Source organism: Polyodon spathula, chromosome 14, assembly GCF_017654505.1.
Source record: "Polyodon spathula isolate WHYD16114869_AA chromosome 14, ASM1765450v1, whole genome shotgun sequence".
NCBI lineage: Eukaryota > Metazoa > Chordata > Actinopteri > Acipenseriformes > Polyodontidae > Polyodon > Polyodon spathula.
In genome coordinates, this window is record NC_054547.1 from 3478768 (window position 1) to 3501009 (window position 22242).

Consider the following 22242-nt stretch of genomic DNA (forward strand, 5'->3'; position numbering starts at 1 on the left):
ATAACATGCATTATCTATTTATGTATTTGATCAGCAATCGATTCATGAATTAGACTGAAAGAATACGATGCCGCTATCATTAATTAATTTGAGCTTGCAAGTGGTGTATGATTACAATAACAGTACACGGTTACACATTCAAGACCGTACGTTCCTCATCAGGTAACAGTGAAACAACTGGAAAGACATTTTATTTCCATTTTTAAAAACTCCAGTATTAATAGTGGCGAATTGAAATGACAGACGTGTGTGACTGTACTACATTTATCATAGTACATTTAAACATGGTTCGAATTGAGAAGCCTTTGTGTCTAAATAATGTAGCACACGTTTTTACAACACTTAAAAAAAAAACGACCGTATTGTGCTTTATTCGCAATAATAAAAAATATACGTAAAATCACACAATCTCGTGACATTAGCAATGTTAGAACCTTAATGTGTTTTATTACCTAGTTAGTTTTTCATGTTTTACTATTATAATTAAAGTTTTAGCTATGAACCCTTCCTGACCTCTGTTTTTGCAAAATGGACATACCTTTAAGTCATCCATAGTTTCACCTGAACACACACAAACTGGGTGACGCGTCAAACATTAGGTCCAAACCATTAGTATAAAAGGGGGACGAGGTTTTTGTTCTGTTTGTGTACCGTTGTGCTAACACAAAACTAAATTACATGTTTTACATTTGAAACATTAATTTTGAAACATTTTTTTGTTTTTTTTAAGCAAAACAACTTGATTGTGTACTTTCTGAAAGTAGGTTTCTGATTAATCAAAATGTATTTGTAAACAGTCATTGCATTTTTTATTTTTCTGCATTGTAAGTGTTGCTTTGCAAGTGATACTACACTACATGTTTTTGATTCGTTAATCTTTTTTCCACTTTCGACATGCAAAGAGGTCAACTGATCACCTAACGTGTAACATTCACACGTGCAATGCATTTTGTGGTAAATAACTCTTCGCTTGCGGTTAACACATAAGACACCATAAATACCATACAGTTAGCAAAGCATAACACAAACTTCAAACAAACTACTTTAAAACAAATTACAGTAAAGCACATTATTATGTGGTCAGCTGTTTCTGTATTAGGTACAAGACATCAAGGGCTTAAAATGTCAACCTTTCCTTGACGAAACATGTATTTCTATTTCAACATGGTTTCGAAGACGCAATTCAAGAACGAGATTGCAAAATGATTAAAAAAAAAAAAAAAAAAAAAAACTAGGTCACGTTCTAAAGCAGCTAATTAACTGCATAGAAATCCTGTTATTCTACACGGCTATATTTGCAATTTAAATGCTGTGGCATTAAGATTTCTTTATACCAAGTTTGACCAAAATATAGATACAAAGACAGAAAAAAAAAATGTATTGGATCAAAAAAATGTTCCAAAAAGATAGTTTGAAATCAGCTTTCTGCGTTAAACTTGGGAGCGTGCCTGGGTGCATCAAACGCTTTTATTAAAGTCATGAAATTCTTGTGACTACAAGAACGTGCTCAGCGAGCTCGGCCACATCAAGTTATAAGCTTATAACCTCCAGTCTTTTGATTGTCAATGTTTTTTCCGAGCACAGGATGTTATATGTCACAAGAGAGATGACACATTTTCTCAACTGAAAACTCACTTCTCCCCTACACAAACACATTCAGAAGGTCTTAAGTAACTAAATTGCTTTCCAATTTGTTTTGCTAAACAAGACTCTCATATACCAATGGACAGTGCAGTAATAGCAAACTACAAGCAGTCTATACATATTTAATAAACTAGCATTTACCGGCTATATACTCCAACACAAGAAAAGGGGGGTAGTGATCATGCTGCTTATGCTAATAGGATGTGAAACATGTTATAAACCCTTTTCTTAAACTTCTGTTTTAATTAAATACCGGGTTAGCAGGTATAACTGCAGAGTGCACCTCAACAGGTTTTTTCATTCTCTTGGTTCTTGGGGTTTCCCCTTGTGATGTATTAAGTGGAAAATGACTGTAGCTAAATCAGAAATCTAGGGCAAACCTTAAACAGCAGCTTCCCTTTGTAGATTATACAGACACGCGTTCTTTCTGGAGAGAAAAGACAGGAACGGCAAAGCACATTGTAAGGCAGTCAGAGGCTGGGTTGAAAAAGAAGAGCGTCTTTGGCTTCATCCAAGGTAACGTTTTCTCATCAGCCTCTTCATATGTAATAGTTTATGTTGTACCAGTGTATGATTTAGTAAATTTTCTTTTAGTCGTCAATTTAAAGGTAATCTAACCTACATCATTTGTAATGTATTTTTTATTTGTTTTAAGAATCTGCTGGATATCTATCTGCGTGACAATCAGATTCTTAACAACAATGCTGGGTTTGGGATTCCTTAATCGGTGAGATTAACTGCGTTATTAAAGGTACATTAAGACCTAACTTCATTCATTAATTCGTGTTTTTAAACAGTGCGACACAGTATTTAAAACTCTCTAATTGTCTTAATTTCTATTAAATAACATGTCTATCAGCCCCCCAGCATCCTGCAGGTCTGATGGTGTTAGATCATGCCTTTATATCTGCTCTTTCGTTGCTTTCACACTTCTAGGGTTATGCTGTGGTTCCCTTTTCTTAAACCATTTCTTTTTTGTATTTGATTACATTATTCTAATTGTGATTTATTTCTTATTATTTGCTTCCCTGGACTGCATCAGTATCAATGGATCTGGAAAGAGGGAGTCTTGCCAGTGCCATGTGTTGTGCCAGGGTATGTAATGCCCTCCTGCTATACTGAGCATATGTTTACTAATAGCTGAAACTACACAGGTATCTTTTTAAGTATGGTGTGTAACCAGACACAGCTGTTGATAGCACTGCTTGAAGTTAAAAACAATTAATAAAGGTACATGTTTTCTTCCATTAAAAGCAAATGTTTCCTCATGAAGCAACTACTTTGTAGGTTGAAAAATACAATACCAGACACTGTAGCTACAATGTAATGCATGACATCCAATAATATAACCAAATTATTGTATTACTGTACTAGGCACTGTTCTTTCATCCATAGGGATGTCACATATGATCTTAATAATGATACTGTCACCTTAACTTTGGTAAAACTGATCTGTTCTGGACCACAATAGGGGCGAATGCATTACAATTGAGGGGAAACACCAACTGGATTAATGTTGAGTAATAAAATAAAAAATGTAAATGAATTCCAAGCCAGTTTTGATCTACTGACTGTCAGAAAAGGAAATTCAGTCTGTTACACAAACAGAAAAGAAAACTGTAACATTTTTAACTGGGGTAAAAGTCTTTGAAAATCCTGCTACAGTGTGAGCTACAGGACATTTTGTTCTGCTTAGAATGAAAAAACTTGAACCAGAAACATTGTTAGAAAACCACACTTCGATGTGGTAAAGCAGGAGGTGCGTGAAAATGTAGGACACAGAATTAGACAGGACTGTACAAATGTACCATTGCTTTCAAAATGCACTGGGGCCTGCAAATCTAGGTCAAGAGTCCCTTATACTAAGAAAACTTTATGCTAAGAATAACAAAAAGAAACTAGTACAGTGACTACTTTTTCCAAAACAGAATAACCCCAAAGCGGCTACACAAGTATAATATTCATATTCGTGTGTGTGTGTGTGTGTGTGTGTATATATATATATATATATATATATATATATATATATATATATATATATATATATATATATATATATATATATATATATATAATATATATAAATTCCATATCATCCTCACAATAAGGCTTTAATTAAATAGGTAATAATAAATCAGTCTATCTTTGCTTTGGGTGTAAACAGTAGACTATCCTTCTAGGACTAAGTCTTCAAAATAACCCTTTTGTTTTCATAGCAAATATCTTGTGTCATCTTTGTTATCAAGGCTGTTTTCTCTTCATTGTTCTTTCATCAGCGCACTGTGTGCTCTACTGCTACTCGCTCCACCCTGTCTCTGTCCATACACCTGTCTCTGGGTACCTTTATTCTCACCAGGCAACTCTGCTTACAGCCTCAAAAACTCAACTCAGTGACTCAACACTTGGCTAACTGATATTACAGAAACATACACAATTCCATTTTACAATAATGCTCACCTGAGGCACCCAAAAGTGGGTTGTATGTCTTTTTAGCCACCTTGTTCAAGTATGTTCAATGTGATTTCAATCAGGATAATTAGTTCAACATTAAAATACTGTGAAGGCATGTCATCTCTGCCCCTAATTAGTCATGGGTTGATCTGTAAAGGAGGAACGCATGCTTTTATGAACTTCCCACTTTAATTTAACCTTAGCTGTATGAAGAAAAGCCTAACCATAACTCACGTTTTGAATAGTTCAGTTTTGTTTTAATTCAAAACAAAATCCTTATCAACGATGCTAAGGGTGATTAGTTGTACTTCTGTTTTGAAAACATTTTTTAATCTGATAATGGAGAATTGCTGTGATAGCAGAGTTCAAGTTACACAGTTTACATTATTCACAGCAGTATATCTTGACTAATTCTTGCACTATGCTCGATAGTATATATTATAGAATGGTGCAGCCCTGTAAGAGCCTAGGCTTGTTTGTAGTGCATCATATCTGTGGTTGAAACATGTTTTTTTTTATAGTGATCAGTAAGTGGTACAGCCTCAGATATAAGCCTCTTGTCTGCAAGGCAGAGATGTTGCGCATGCAGCTCAAGTCTGCATTAAGAAGTACCTCTGACAGTAACTGTGCAGAGGGAGTCAGGTAGTTTGTACATTGTTTCTGTAGTTTTATATTACCGTAGTGCATGGGTAGGCAACCTTGGCTTCTCCAGCCATGCCATTTGAGGCTTGATTTCAGTTCTACAGGGCATTGTCTTTACTCACCGCTTTCCTTTTCACCCTTTTCTCAAGGCATGTCCTAATGACCTCTGGAGATAATCGAGTGATTGAGCCAAACACAGAATGGAGTTGTTCAGCCGTAGGTTTGCAGTGGTGATAGCCGTGACAATGCTGCTTTACTGGAACAGCGGAGGTGAGTGCATTTCACTGTCACAAAACTCAACTTCATGCTTAACAAAGCAGTAGCTGAGACCAGCGAAACAGTGGCTACATCATACATGACTATATATATATATATATATATATATATATATATATATAATATATATATATATATATATGTTTTTATTTTGGTTTTATTAAATACCTTAAATAGCTTAAATTCTCTAACCGAGGGGTAAGTCCAGTTTAAGTATTACTTTTTTTTTGAATGTCCTATTTCAGTCCAGTATAAGTCTTTTGCATTCCCTTTATAAGCAGCGTGGTTGTTGGGCTGTTTGTTGCAGGATGTTCTGGGTTGGTGTGTCGTGGAATCCTCTGGGTAGAGCCCACGCCAGTCTTCATCTTGGGCTCCAGTGTTTCAGTCATCTGCACTTCATCCATTGAGAACTGTCACCCTGAAAAGTTTTCAGTGTACCTCAATAACAACCCACAGCCCTCTCTTCACCATCTGAATCATTCTGCTGTGGAGCTGCAGCTTCACCATGTCACCATACCCCACTCAGCCATTCGCTGTCATGTCAAATGCAAAGGACAACGGGGGCAGCAGCTGGTTTGTGGAAAGGATATTAAAGGAGGATGTACGTATTCATTTCATATTTCTACCTTGATTGAGTGAGTAAATTAACTTTGCAATAAGAAGATATATATATATATATATATATATATTACAATGCACATGCTTTTAGATCATTTTAACTCGGTGATGATCTGAATCTTTATACTCTATTAAATGATCCTTTAGGGCATGTTTTTAATGACTGGATGCTTTCTGAATTATAGTTTTTTGAATCCTGAGTGTTATCTGCTGTGTACCTGTTCCATTCACTATGTAGAACATGTGCTTCTTTCAAAACTGCACACAGTATATACAAGCTCCATAACCAACAAACTGATTTGTTTTCTCACAAGATCCTCCAGATAACCCTAGAAATGTTACCTGTATTAGTAAATGGAAGTCAAATACAATCAATTGCACCTGGAAGAAAGGAAAAGACACCTATATAAACACCAGCTACATTGTGGAATTCCAAAGGTAAGCACATAGAATTTAATAATGCATTCCAAGAAAAACTTATAAGAAACTGTAGTACTGTTGATAACTAACATTGAGTTTAAACCAACAAAGGCATTTCTTATAAATGAATACATTCCACATAGGCTGTCACCAAGGCATGTATTTGTGAGGGTCAATACATAATTGCAGATTTTTTTTTCTGATGTTATTTGGTAATAAAGGTTGAAGTGTTCATTTAAAACTTAACAACCACAGACCACACTGTGCAGACCTGAGTTATTGTACCAAGTAAGCAGCAGTGGTGAAAGTCGATAAACCAAGCTGACATACCTTCAAGAAGCTCACGGTGTGATTCAACCCCTTCCTGTCTGAGAGGATCTGGTGTGGTCAGGGTGAGAAGGTAGACTTCTGTCAGCAGACACTAAATGTACCATGAATTGGTAAAACTGGTTTGCCGTTAATACAAATTGGTTGCAGGTTTTCCAGCATTTTGGTGTTCCAGGTTTTAATGTGGTTAACCACAAAACCATGAATTAAAGGCGGTGAGCACCATGCAGTTTCAACTAGTTTCACCAACTAGTTTACCTATTTTCTTTCAATGATACGTAATATACTCACTTTTACCAAGAATATGTGTTTACTTCTTATAAATTAGTGTACTGTATATCTAAACAGCTATAAATCAACTTAATTCTCTTCAGGAAAAAAAGGTGTTAAACAGCACAGCATTGTGGTCAACTGATAGACTACACTGGTATTTCTGTTAGGTCATTGATATGTGTGATGAGCTCCCTCTTGTGGCTGAGGATATACAAAATATTTTCTCCACCTCTCATTTGCATCTCAGCATTCTCGGATGCCACCTATTATTTTGCGCTTGGTATTTTTGTTTGCCAGTCTTTATTTGTTTTACTCTGCCACAACGCTTTATATAGTTTACTGCAGTAATGCAGTTGTAAAACGGGGTGCAGTGTATTGTTCGCATAATCAAATTTTCTTGTAAAAGTCCCGGAGAGCGTCGAGTAAAAGCTATTGTTTGAAACGTTGTTTGTTTTGCAGTAGTGAGAGAATTCAGACGTTTTCTCCTCAAAGGGAGGAATATGTTCTGATCCCTCTCTCTCACTTTGAGATGGACGCGGAGTACAACGTCTCTGTGCGTGCCAAAAATCACCTGGGACAATCGCAGTCGGCCATAATACAACTAACAATTAATGACGTAGGTAATGCATGACTTTCATTTCCAAAGCCCCACATGGACTGACGATGACTACTAGGGTAATACCCCAGTGGATTATTTTTCCAAGATGAATAAGCTGGAAACCTTATACTCCCCTAGAAAAGTTTACCCTGGCACTTGCACAGTAATTTAGCAATCACCATGCTTCACAATTTCAGACCATGTTTTGACATGACATTTTATGGTCTGTAATTCTTGTTCATGTGATTTACAGCCTTGCATGTGCTTTAATACATTCTCCAATGCCTTGTTCCCCTTTCTAAGGGTTTTTGTAAAATAATGCTTTAACTGCAAAAATCTGCTTCAAGCTGAGCTGTAGTATTTTTTTTCCAGTAATACCCGACACCCCCACAATCACCAATATTACTTTTGTCAACGGCTCCCACAAAGAGGCTGTCCTTCAATGGAACAAATCAGTGCAGCTTTGTGCTGAGGTTAGATACAGAGCAGCTGTCAATGGCTGGACTATGGTAAGAACGATGCATATAATGCAGTGTCACTTAAATAAGCAACTGTACTATCAATGATCTCTATCATAGGTGTAGTAAGCATGTGGCTACTTTATTATTTTAACAAGTATTGTACATATGTTTTAGGTTGACGAAAAAGAGACTTCTTGTGAAAACAGCACATTTGGACTGTGTGGCTTGAAGCCCTTCACTCAGTATGAGTTTCAGATCCGCAGCTGCAAACCAAATGAAAAACTGAGGTGCAGTGACTGGAGCCCATCTTTCTTGGAGAGGACACCAGAAGCAGGTAAACCAGATCTTTTAATATGTAGACGGGATTGGATAAGAACAGTACAGGGCAGGATAAATGATCATATTAAGCTGTGACATTAGGTGGGTTTTTTTAAATCATTTTCGATAACTGTTTTTAAAGAGTGCCAGGTTTTCTAGAAGTGTACATCTTTCGGTGATTTCTCTTCGCAGAGCCTTGTAGAAGAGTGGATGTGTGGAGAATAATGGGCCCGACTCACAGCAATGGAAGCCGGACTGTAACTATACTCTGGAAGGTACTGCACTAAACCCTTTCAGCATGGTTCTTCGATTTTTTCTTACATTATACTTAACAATGAACAATCAATCAGGAATGCTTCGAAAGTGCTGTCAACACATTAGTAATTCATACTTGTGTCTAGTCTTCAGGGCTCTCCAGCAGGATGATGCTGTTGGACTGACTTTTCTTATGTGCCACAAAGGGCTCAACACGTTCTTCTACTTTGCGCTCTTTGCTAATGTTTTGTTGTGCTGAGGGGTGTGTGGCCTGGCCTCAGATCATAATAAAATATTATATACCAACAGAAGAAATGCGTGCATGCCAAAAATATATTTCAATTAGATTTTGGTTCATTTTCTAGTTAGACCTCCAAATCCTAACCACACTGAAACTCATTTAGGTAAGGGAAGCCCTGCTGGTTCAATGGTGATAAGCAATAGTTTTTGAATGCTGATTTTGAATGCTGGTACAGATGTGCTGGCTTTTTACTTGTTGTCCATCTTGGCTGTTTAAATAAATCACAAGTCTTTATTTTACAATGAAAATTATACATAGGGATTTTCTTCTAATAACTAATAACTTTCTGAACACCTGTTGAACTGTCAGCTCTGAACGCGGGCTGAACTGTCAGCTCTGAACGCGGGCTGAACTGTCAGCTCTGAACGCGGGCTGAACTGTCAGCTCTGAACGCGGGCTGAACTGTCAGCTCTGAACGCGGGCTGAACTGTCAGCTCTGAACGCGGGCTGAACTGTCAGCTCTGAACGCGGGCTGAACTGTCAGCTCTGAACGCGGGCTGAACTGTCAGCTCTGAACGCGGGCTGAACTGTCAGCTCTGAACGCGGGCTGAACTGTCAGCTCTGAACGCGGGCTGAACTGTCAGCTCTGAACGCGGGCTGAACTGTCATGTGTCTTGATGTTTTTCAGCCTCTTGCTCCCGAATATTCCAGAGGGATTATTTTGGGATATGAAGTGTTTTACAGACAGTATGGAAAGCAACGCCATAGCCACGTGTGTCAACCAAACGACACGCAGTACCAGATTACACTACCAAAACACACAAAGATGCTTTATATCACTGCCCTCAACTCAAAGGGCAGTTCAGAGGCTGCTCAGCTTAGCATTGGCCAGAAAGGTACATTTACAATATTTCAAGTTTTGTTTTATTTTATTTATTTATTTTTTATTTTTTTGCTGAATTCGCTGGACAAAGAAAACAATGCCCAAAACAGTATTGCAACCTGGAATTTGGATTAATTTCTTGTTTTATAATAAGAAAGCTTTCATTAATGCTTTTATTAATTATGTCCCTAGTTTTCTTTTAATGATGAAATCATATAGCCCAATACATTGTAACAACTAATGAAAAGGTGAACATTTAGTTGTATGTAACTATTGATTAACAAACAAAAAAAGAAGCGATCACATGTAATTGCTGAACATATTTTAATTTATTTCATGAATATGCATGCTGTCCATTTTTTTTTTTTTTTTTTTTTTTTTTTTTTTATACAGAATTTGCACCACCCATTATTACTAAATTGGCATCAGCAGATAGTTTGGGAATTTTGTTGGCATGGAAAGCACCCAGCCAGACAAAGGGATCAGTGCTGTGGTACATAGCAGAATGGTACAGGCAAGATGGAAGCATGAGGTGGAAAAAAATGACTTGCTTGCAGAACTCCACATATATTGAAGGTGGGTATAAAAAGATCATAATGTTACCATTGTTTACCATATACTGTACAGTAATGATTTCTCACAGAACTAACATTGAGAGCGCACACAGAGGTTTGATTCCAGCATGCAGATACTAACACTGAGAGAGCACACAGAGGTTTGATTGCAGCATGCAGACATTGAGAGAGCACACAGAGGTTTGATTGCAGCATGCAGACATTGAGAGAGCACACAGAGGTTTGATTGCAGCATGCAGACATTGAGAGAGCACACAGAGGTTTGATTGCAGCATGCAGACATTGAGAGAGCACACAGAGGTTTGATTGCAGCATGCAGACATTGAGAGAGCACACAGAGGTTTGATTGCAGCATGCAGACATTGAGAGAGCACACAGAGGTTTGATTGCAGCATGCAGACATTGAGAGAGCACACAGAGGTTTGATTGCAGCATGCAGACATTGAGAGAGCACACAGAGGTTTGATTGCAGCATGCAGACATTGAGAGAGCACACAGAGGTTTGATTGCAGCATGCAGACATTGAGAGAGCACACAGAGGTTTGATTGCAGCATGCAGACATTGAGAGAGCACACAGAGGTTTGATTGCAGCATGCAGACATTGAGAGAGCACACAGAGGTTTGATTGCAGCATGCAGACATTGAGAGAGCACCCAGAGGTTTGACTGCAGCATGCAGACATTGAGAGAGCACCCAGAGGTTTGATTGCAGCATGTAGATACGAACATTGAGAGAGAACACAGAGGTTTGATTGCAGCATTTTCTGACCCAAGACTGATTGCACATCAACTGCACAAGCTTCATTGTTTTCTATTTTGATTTTGTTTTTTAAAATGAGAGATGTGACAATACTCATTTAAATAGTCAATAGGTGACAGAAAATGTAAAGCTTTCTGTCTAGCATAATGGTTTTGGTTTTATATTGAATATTATATTGGATCAAACAGTCAACAAGCACTTAATGTCAAATTGCTTTTCAGCTAAGGTCTCAGGATCTCGTTACTACATTTCATTGTATGCAATTTATTCAAATGGAGAAAGTAAACCAGCAACAGCTGAAGCATATTCCAAGGAGTTGGGTGAGTTTGAGCTTTCTAACACAATAATATATTAATATATATCATGTGTATATATATAATATATATATATATATATATATATATATATATATATATATATATATATATATATATATATATATATATATATATTATTATTATTATTATTTGTTTATTTAGCAGACACCTTTATCCAAGGCATCTTGCAGAGACTAGGGTGTGTGAACTATGCATCAGCTGCAGAGTCACTTACAATAACATCTCACCCGAAAGACGCAGCACAAGGAGGTTCAGTGACTTGCTCAGGGTCACACAGTGAGTCAGTGAGTGAACCGGGATTTGAACCAGGGACATCCTGGTTATTTCTAACTTGATTTAACAATATTAGTGTATTATTGTGGTTGATTTTTAGAAGAATACTGAACTTGGAAAACATGTGATTTATTTAACAAGCGAGAGCCTATTGTTTAACATTGTTTCAGAACCAAGAGCCGGTCCAAAGGTTTCAGTTGTAGAAACTCAAATGAAACGAGCACTTATCAAGTGGGAAGACATTCCTGTACATCTTCAGAGAGGATTTATCAAAACCTACACGATATGCCTGAAGAAAGGCATTGATGAAACATTTAGAAATGGTAAGTAGCCCATGAAACCCCCGAAACAATGTGTATGCCATTATAAATCACATCTGTAAAATATTATGGTCATGGTCAAAACAAAACACACCAGTTTTCTTTGAATAGATACTGGATGTATGGGACCAGCAGCTCACAACCAATAATTCTGGTGAATATTTTTCATTCCACTAGGTGGCAGGCTTCATCAGTTTATGCCATAATAAAAGTATGCCTCGTAAACAGTGTTAAACTGCCTTAATACTGTACACTAAACAAGTCACATTAGGGTTAACAAATGAGAAACTCCATTTTCTCATTAGTAAGCTAGTTGTCTGTTACCTCAATGGCTATTTTTGTTTGTCTTATGACCCCACCTATTTCCTTTTTAACTTATGGTGTGATGTGCAAAGGGACATGTTGAATGGCATTGAAAGGTCTCATCGCTGTCTGATTTATGTGTATTTATCAGGAGGCTTGCTATTATTCTAATCTTGTGTGCTTTAGACTCCTTCATTGAAAAAGCAAGCTGCTGAAAAACAGAGAATTGTGTGCGAGAGAGCTGTGAAGTCACCTCTTCTGAAACCACACAAGCACAAGGCTGTGCTTTGACCAACTTATGAGCTATTGCTATTACTGCTGCTGCTTGTGGACATGTTGATTGCACAAAGTGGAAAGCAGCTGAAACAGCAGTCTCAGAACCTCTCCTGACAGCTGCACACAGATTTATGTGTAACTTTCATTTATCAGGAGGCCTGCTATAACCAGCCATTCAGGAAGCGGGTTAGTCCCTGTACAAGACATTGGTACGCTTTCTACCCTGCTCAGAATCTTGTGTGCTTTAGACTCCTTCATTATTCAGAAAACAGCAAGCTGCTCAGAACCTCTCCTCACACAGTCACTTTCATTAGTTCAGAACCTCTCCTCACACAGTCACTTTCATTACCCTGTCAGCGTCACTTTCATTACCCTGCTCAGAACCTCTCCTCACACAGTCACTTTCATTACCCTGTTCAGAACCTCTCACAGTAACTTTCATTACCCTGTTCAGAACCTCTCCACACAAGCACTTTCATTACCCTGTTCAGAACCTCTCCTCACAGTCACTTTCATTACCCTGTTCAGAACCTCTCCTCACAGTCACTTTCATTACCCTGTTCAGAACCTCTCCTCACAGTCACTTTCATTACCCTGCTCAGAACCTCTCCTCACACAGTCACTTTCATTACCCTGTTCAGAACCTCTATACAGTCACTTTCATTACCCTGTTCAGAATCATTACCCTGTTCAGAACCTCTCCTCACACAGTCACTTTCATTACCCTGCTCAGAACCTCTCCTCACACAGTCACTTCATTACCCTGCTCAGAACCTCTCCTCACACAGTCACTTTCATTACCCTGCTCAGAACCTCTCCTCACACAGTCACTTTCATTACCCTGTTCAGAACCTCTCCTCACACAGTCACTTTCATTACCCTGCTCAGAACCTCTCCTCACACAGTCACTTTCATTACCCTGCTCAGAACCTCTCCTCACACAGTCACTATCATTACCCTGCTCAGAACCTCTCCTCACACAGTCACTTTCATTACCCTGCTCAGAACCTCTCCTCACACAGTCACTTTCATTACCCTGCTCAGAACCTCTCCTCACACAGTCACTTTCATTACCCTGCTCAGAACCTCTCCTCACACAGTCACTTTCATTACCCTGTTCAGAACCTCTCCTCACAGTCACTTTCATTACCCTGCTCAGAACCTCTCCTCACACAGTCACTTTCATTACCCTGCTCAGAACCTCTCCTCACACAGTCACCATCATTACCCTGCTCAGAACCTCTCCTCACACAGTCACTATCATTACCCTGCTCAGAACCTCTCCTCACACAGTCACTTTCATTACCCTGCTCAGAACCTCTCCTCACACAGTCACTTTCATTACCCTGCTCAGAACCTCTCCTCACACAGTCACTTTCATTACCCTGCTCAGAACCTCTCCTCACACAGTCACTTTCATTACCCTGCTCAGAACCTCTCCTCACACAGTCACTTTCATTACCCTGCTCAGAACCTCTCCTTACAGTAACTTTCATTACCCTGCTCAGAACCTCTCCTCACACAGTCACTATCATTACCCTGCTCAGAACCTCTCCTCACACAGTCACTTTCATTACCCTGCTCAGAACCTCTCCTCACACAGTCACTTTCATTACCCTGCTCAGAACCTCTCCTCACACAGTCACTTTCATTACCCTGCTCAGAACCTCTCCTCACACAGTCACTTTCATTACCCTGCTCAGAACCTCTCCTCACACAGTCACTTTCATTACCCTGCTCAGAACCTCTCCTCACAGTCACTTTCATTACCCTGCTCAGAACCTCTCCTCACACAGTCACTTTCATTACCCTGCTCAGAACCTCTCCTCACAGTCACTTTCATTACCCTGTTCAGAACCTCTCCTCACACAGTCACTTTCATTACCCTGCTCAGAACCTCTCCTCACACAGTCACTTTCATTACTCAGAACCTCTCCTCACACAGTCACTTTCATTACCCTGCTCAGAACCTCTCCTCACACAGTCACTTTCATTACCCTGCTCAGAACCTCTCCTCATACAGTAACTTTCATTACCCTGCTCAGAACCTCTCCTCACACAGTACTTTCATTACCCTGTTCAGAACCTCCTCCTCACATTACCCTGTTCAGAACCTCTCCTCACAGTCACTTTCATTACCCTGCTCAGAACCTCTCCTCACACAGTCACTTTCATTACCCTGCTCAGAACCTCTCCTCACACAGTCACTTTCATTACCCTGCTCAGAACCTCTCCTCACACAGTCACTTTCATTACCCTGCTCAGAACCTCTCCTCACACAGTAACTTTCATTACCCTGTTCAGAACCTCTCCTCACACAGTCACTTTCATTACCCTGCTCAGAACCTCTCCTCACACAGTCACTTTCATTACCCTGCTCAGAACCTCTCCTCACACAGTCACTTTCATTACCCTGCTCAGAACCTCTCCTCACACAGTCACTATCATTACCCTGCTCAGAACCTCTCCTCACACAGTCACTTTCATTACCCTGCTCAGAACCTCTCCTCACACAGTCACCATCATTACCCTGCTCAGAACCTCTCCTCACACAGTCACTATCATTACCCTGCTCAGAACCTCTCCTCACACAGTCACTATCATTACCCTGCTCAGAACCTCTCCTCACACAGTCACTATCATTACCCTGCTCAGAACCTCTCCTCACACAGTCACTATCATTACCCTGCTCAGAACCTCCTCCAGTCACACACAGTCACTCATCATTACCCTGCTCAGAACCCTCCTCACACAGTCACATCATTACCCTGCTCAGAACCTCTCCTCACACAGTCACTTTCATTACCCTGCTCAGAACCTCTCCTCACACAGTCACTATCATTACCCTGTTCAGAACCTCTCCTCACACGTCACTTTCATTACCCTGTTCAGAACCTCTCCTCACACAGTCACTTTCATTACCCTGCTCAGAACCTCTCCTCACACAGTCACATTACCCTGTTCAGAACCTCTCCTCACACAGTCACTTTCATTGTTCAGAACCTCTCCACACAGTCACTTTCATTACCCTGTTCAGAACCTCTCCTCACAGTCACTTTCATTACCCTCAGAACCTCTCCTCACACAGTCACTTTCAACCCTCAGAACCTCTCCTCACACAGTCACTTTCATTACCCTGCTCAGAACCTCTCCTTACAGTCACTTTCATTACCCTGTTCAGAACCTCTCCTTACAGTAACTTTCATTACCCTGTTCAGAACCTCTCCTTACAGTCACTTTCATTACCCTGTTCAGAACCTCTCCTCACTTTCATTACCCTGTTCAGTCACAGTCACTTTCATTACCCTGCTCAGAACCTCTCCTCACACAGTCACTTTCATTACCCTGCTCAGAACCTCTCCTCACACAGTCACTATCATTACCCTGCTCAGAACCTCTCCTCACTCACTTTCATTACCCTGCTCAGAACCTCTCCTCACAGTCACTTTCATTACCCTGCTCAGAACCTCTCCTCACACAGTCACTTTCATTACCCTGTTCAGAACCTCTCCTCACACAGTCACTTTCATTACCCTGCTCAGAACCTCTCCTCACACAGTCACTTTCATTACCCTGCTCAGAACCTCTCCTCACACAGTCACTTTCATTACCCTGCTCAGAACCTCTCCTCACACAGTCACTTTCATTACCCTGCTCAGAACCTCTCCTCACACAGTCACTTTCATTACCCTGCTCAGAACCTCTCCTCACACAGTCACTATCATTACCCTGCTCAGAACCTCTCCTCACACAGTCACTTTCATTACCCTGCTCAGAACCTCTCCTCACACAGTCACTTTCATTACCCTGCTCAGAACCTCTCCTCACACAGTCACTATCATTACCCTGCTCAGAACCTCTCCTCACACAGTCACTATCATTACCCTGCTCAGAACCTCTCCTCACACAGTCACTTTCACCCTGTCAGAACCTCTCCTCACACAGTCATCATTACCCTGCTCAGAACCTCTCCTCACACAGTCACTATCATTACCCTGCTCAGAACCTCTCCTCACAGTCACTTTCATTACCCTGTTCAGAACCTCTCCTCACACAGTCACTTTCATTACCCTGTTCAGAACCTCTCCTCACACAGTCACTTTCATTACCCTGCTCAGAACCTCTCCTCACACAGTCACTATCATTACCCTGCTCAGAACCTCTCCTCACACAGTCACTTTCATTACCCTGCTCAGAACCTCTCCTCACACAGTCACTTTCATTACCCTGCTCAGAACCTCTCCTCACACAGTCACTTTCATTACCCTGCTCAGAACCTCTCCTCACACAGTCACTTTCATTACCCTGCTCAGAACCTCTCCTCACACAGTCACTTTCATTACCCTGCTCAGAACCTCTCCTCACACAGTCACTATCATTACCCTGCTCAGAACCTCTCCTCACACAGTCACTTTCATTACCCTGCTCAGAACCTCTCCTCACACAGTCACTTTCATTACCCTGCTCAGAACCTCTCCTCACACAGTCACTTTCATTACCCTGCTCAGAACCTCTCCTCACACAGTCACTTTCATTACCCTGTTCAGAACCTCTCCTCACACAGTCACTTTCATTACCCTGTTCAGAACCTCTCCTCACACAGTCACTTTCATTACCCTGTTCAGAACCTCTCCTCACACAGGGTTCATTACCCTGATCAGAACCTCTCCTCACACAGTCAATCATTACCCTTCAGAACCTCTCCTCACAGTAACTTTCATTACCCTGTTCAGAACCTCTCCTCACACATTCACTTTCATTACAGTTCTAGGGTTTTGGATAAGACATGAGAATCATTTTGAATGTTGAAGAAGGCTAGCACAGCTCCCCTTCACAGCATGCTCTGCCATTGCTCCATCCATTCCTATCGACTCAATTAGACTATCCAAATAATGATTGTGCTCAACCTTGTGACAACTCCAAGGAGGCAAGCAAGCATGGCCCCTAACTATGATAACAGCAATGTCTGCTGGAACCAGCCGCCATTCCCTCTTTCCTTTCAGTTTCAGTTGCATTAAGGCAGTACTGGCTGGAGAGTCTGGAGCCGGCGGTCTTGTACACTGTTTACATGACAGCATGGAATTCTGCTGGGAAAGGAGCAAAGGGGGAGGAGATCATCCTCAAACTGGCAGGTATGTGATTGAGGGACAAGAAGGGTTTCAGCGCACACCACACACTGTTACGGGTGTCACTGTTAAAGGTAGCCAAAGATATTCTGAAGACCTGTTTGCAGAAAGACAAACATTATAATGTACCTTGCACATTTTAATATCTATCTATCTATCTATCTATCTATCTATCTATCTATCTATCTATCTCTATTCGGTTCTATCTATCTATCTAGCACAAGTTTAGATAGCTAGATAAGATAGATGACTAGATAGATCTATATCTAGATAGATAATACATATCTAACCATTTTAGTTTATTATCGAGCTCAAAGCTTGCAAAGACAAATACCGTTTCATCTATCTATCTATCTAACTATCTATCTATCTATCTATCTATCTATCTATCTATCTATCTATCTATCTATCTATCTATCTATCTATATGCAATCTGTATTAGGGTATTGGTAATATAACTATAGACTATTTCTCAAATCCAAATCTATGGTTCTCATGGTACCTCACTCTCAGTAATACTAGACTTTAATTGTGCAGTTTATGTTTTTGCTCAAAAATGACCTAACCAATTATTCTCTTCCAGACGGTCATGATTTCACCATTCTCGTGGTTATTGTTGTCGTGGTAACCTCCTCAATAGCCATTCCACTAATTGTGATGTTTTGCAATTCTATCAGACACAGGTATCTTCTTGTTTAACTGTTTTGTAATATATTGCACATGTCTCAGAATGAACAGTAGTGTTCAAGTAACCCTGTCTTACAATTCAATAAATAAACAGGAATATTTGATACATTTTGTAATTAGAAATAAATATTGTAGCTTATCACTGATCCCAAAACTCCTGCCTAGCACCTGGTTTATCAGGTACTTTTAAAATATGCTGTACATATTTTAAACTTTGGTTATTTGTGCAAATTTTATATTATTTGCTATATCATTAAAAGTACTTTTAATGCACAATGTGAAATCATTCTTTATGGGTATTGTTTGAAATTATTATTATTATTATATATTATTATTATTATTATTATTATTATTATTATTATTATTGTTGTTGTTGTTGTGTTGTTGTTGTTGTTGTTGTTGTTGTTGTTGTTGTTGGTGTTGGTGTTGGTGTTGGTGTTGGTGTTGTTGGTGTTGGTGTTGTTATTGATCAATCATGATGTTTGTTTGTTTTTTAGAATCAAGAGAATATGTGTATTATGGGTACCAGAGTGGGTTTTTGAGGAATTCCCTAGAGTTGAGAACAGTAGTGTGGTGAAGCTATTGCAGGTGATGTACTGTTATAACATAGTGATTTTTATAATATATGATTTTTATAACTGTTATAAAATATTTGGATAACATATTGATTTTTCTTCAAGGAACATGAAAACATAGCACTGTAGTTTTAACAGGTATTTAGCCATACATGTCTCTATATTTGATGAAGCAGTGGGCTTTTCTAAATGTCATTCTAGCATTCTGTGACTCAGACATTCTGTGGTATTCTATCACTGTGGCCCACAGGCTGAGAAGAAGGTGTACTAAGATGGGCCGGTCACAGCGCAAACACACCACAATTAGCATTTTCATTGAGGCACTTAGCAAAGTGTACATTTTGTCATATGTACTAAGAGAAAATATGTTTATGAAAAGAGCAGAAATATAGTAATTTAAATATTTGTTGCATCTTGTTAGCAAGATCTCTATTGGTAGAGTCGGGCGACATTGTTCAAATAAATCGCGGTAGTTGAGTTGTGGTTTGCTGCAGCAGAGGCTGCCCAAAGGATAACGTCTATACATGCACGGGTGCAAGAATCAAAAGAACATTGTTTTAGTTAATTGTAAACATCATCTGTACAATGCATTGTTCTGCCTTCATTTTACCTATTTTAATACTGTTATATATAAAAATGAAAAGCAGATTAATCCCACCAGATTCTATAGTGGGGTCCCACCTTCACCCCCAAATAAAAAATGTGTTTCTATCAAAAAGCTTTTCATAATCATACAGTAGCCCCTCGCTAAACCAGATATGTTTGTCCGACATTAGGAGGTGTCAGGTTTTAAAAAATACAGTAAAATTGCACACACATACACATTAATAAAATAGGTGTGTTTCCTATTTACAAGTGTGCAGGCTAGTGCTGCCAACAAATTGGGGCAAACCAGAAATGTCATAGAAATGTATTTTCAAGGCTTGTAAGAACACCCTGCTTTTAGTTATTTGGTATTTGGTTGTTTGCCTCAAAAATGCATTGAGCACAGCTGGGAAATGCAATGCAATTGTGACTGTTTAAAACATGCTTTCAAAAGCTCTTAACTAACTGATGGAATTGTAAGTGTCACAATTGCCTGCAGCTTTCGTACATCTCGTTATAATATTTGAGAACCCTCATTTACACTGTCTCCGCCACCGTTTTGCAAATTATTTGAACCAAATCAGTGTTTGAACCACAAACAAAAACTGCTGCCGCTAAGCATTACCTAAAAGTCGCACTAGCATTGCGCTTGTCTAGAACATTTCACCCAAGACTTCCGACTCATTTGCAAAAGCGTACAATTTAGCTTTAGCAAGAAAAATGGGGGGGGGGGGGGGGGGGGGGGGTGAATTTGTTAAGAAAACAAAACAATTATAGACATTCCAAAACTAACCTTTTAAATTTCGTTCCTTTCAAATGAGCAGAGTATTGCTGTTTTATATGTGTGTGTTTTTGAAATTCTTTTTTTCATGTCTTTATTCACAGGAGAAATACAGGACTGACTCAGACTCTTCGTGGCTCTCCTTACACAGCGACCCTCCAATAACAGATGTGGAGGAAACAATCTTCTTCTCAGAGTTGGTGACTTCATTGCCGTCTCTCCTTGGTGAAGACACACATGTAGAGGGAATGGAATGGCAATCCGCAGGAAATCCAGAAGCTGAAGACACTCCTAGCGAACATCGTGGATACCAACCCCAGGTATCAAACCAGGGAGAAGATCATTTACTTGACAGTGTAGAAACCTCTCAGCTTGAATTAATCAATACAAGTTCTCCAGCAGACTGTGATATATTTACAATGTTGCTGAACGGTACTTTTGACATTTCAAGCAGGAGTTTGCTTCCAGGAGGAGATATAAATGTGACCTTCGGTGGCAATGCGCAAATCATCGACTTAACCGGCTTCCATGGGAAGAGAGAGAGGGTAGAATTTAATGAGAGGCATGACTTTCCAACAGAAGGCTCAGACCAGGGTCAAACATTGCTGCCAGATGCACTGGTGGACTCTCTGAGACATTCAACAGAGGAACCTGTTGCTGTGAACTCTTATTTCCCTCAACTTGTTGTTCTTCAGGTCACAGAAGGAGACTGGTGAGGTGTTTGCAAAGAAGCTTCTATTCACACAAACAATGAAACATGGACTATGTATCAGCTGCAGCACGTGTATCTGAGCAACCTGCTGCAATACATAACTGACTGATACTATAACTAACCAAAAGCGGTTAAAGGACTCAGGGAACATACAGTTCATCTAAACACTGATAAAATAACGAAAGAGAAAAGCCAGTAGCTTCAGAAAAGCTACAGTTACTGCACAAAACCTCCCATATTTGCCTACCTGATTTTCACTTCACAAAACAGTGGATTAGTAAAGAATCCTTACAGAGTTGTACATGTTTTGAATTGGAGGAATAACAATCTTTCCAGATGGTTTGCAGGAAGTTTGACTTTTAAGCATGAATTTTACACAAAGTAGAATATTATGTTAGAATAATTACATAACATTCAGTTATTTCATAAGGCACAATGATGTTGTCTCTACTTATTATATATATCAAGGTTTAATGTTTATGAAATACACCCAGAGTTTCTTCATGCCTTTAACTCTGATAATGAGTTTGCATTCTCTGTAATGGCTATTATATTTTGATATATGCTTGTTTTTATTCAAATTGATATGTAACCAGTGGCGACCGGTGGCCAAAAAATGTGGAGGCAGAAAATAAGGCGGAGGGCTTGGGGGTCCCCTTAAGCCCCCAACAGCAGTAGAATCATATTCTTATATTATGACTGAACACATTTTTCATATCTTCTTAACATTTTACCCCAAATAAAGTAGTAGCCCATCATAGTTTATTCTAATAAATTTAACTGTTACACACTGTCAGTGTATATTTAAAAATGCACCCTCCCCCCACCCCCTCCCACTCCAACCCCAACACCCTCTGTCTCCAATACTAACTCACCCTCCATCTCCTTCTCTCCCCTCTCAAACTCTGACCTCTCCTCCCTCCTCCAGGACCACAAACCCACCATGTGCGCCCCTGGACCCCCTCCCCACTCACCTCTTTCAAGCTGCTGCTCCTGCTCTACTCCCCTTCCTCTCCTCCCATCTTAACACGTCTCTCCTCTCTGGCCTCTTTCCCTCTGCCTTCAAACAAGCCTCTATCACCCCCTTCTCAAAAAACCTACCCTCCACCCCACTTGCCTCCAGAACTACCGTCTTGTCTCCCTGCTACCCTTCCTCTCTAAAAAACTCGAGAGTGCAGTACACTGTCAACTCTCTGCTCGACCCTCTCCAGTCTGGTTTCCTCTCTGTTCACTCCACTGAAACTACTCTCCTGTCTGTCACTAACTCACTAAACTCTGCCCGTGCTGCCTCACTCTCCTCTGTCCTAATTCTCCTCGATCTCTCTGCTGCCTTTGACACTGTCGATCACTCTATTCTCCTATCCTCTCTTGCTGACCTAGGAATCTCCAGCACTGTTCTGTCCTGGTTCTCCTCCTACCTCTTTGACCGCACCTACCAGGTAACCTGGCATGGCTCAACTTCCACACCTCACCCTCTCTCAATAGGAGTCCCCAAGGAGAAGTCTTGGGTCCTCTCCTGTTCTC

At 39.9% G+C, this 22242-nt stretch overlaps 1 protein-coding gene across 1 annotated transcript; it reads left to right on the forward strand.

Moving 5' to 3' along the window:
* The first annotated feature begins 1730 nt into the window (after nt 1-1730).
* On the forward strand, nt 1731-21497 carry LOC121326538 (interleukin-23 receptor-like). Its single transcript, XM_041269873.1, has 18 exons — nt 1731-2160; nt 2300-2395; nt 2687-2739; nt 4887-5007; nt 5321-5614; nt 5946-6069; nt 7111-7271; nt 7622-7758; nt 7885-8044; nt 8221-8303; nt 9213-9420; nt 9801-9983; nt 10964-11062; nt 11524-11676; nt 17256-17384; nt 17962-18061; nt 18563-18653; nt 20111-21497. Exons 4-18 carry the CDS (start codon nt 4938-4940, stop codon nt 20720-20722), a joined length of 2604 nt encoding a protein of 867 aa, XP_041125807.1. The 5' UTR covers nt 1731-2160; nt 2300-2395; nt 2687-2739; nt 4887-4937; the 3' UTR covers nt 20723-21497.
* The last annotated feature ends 745 nt before the right edge of the window (nt 21498-22242 follow it).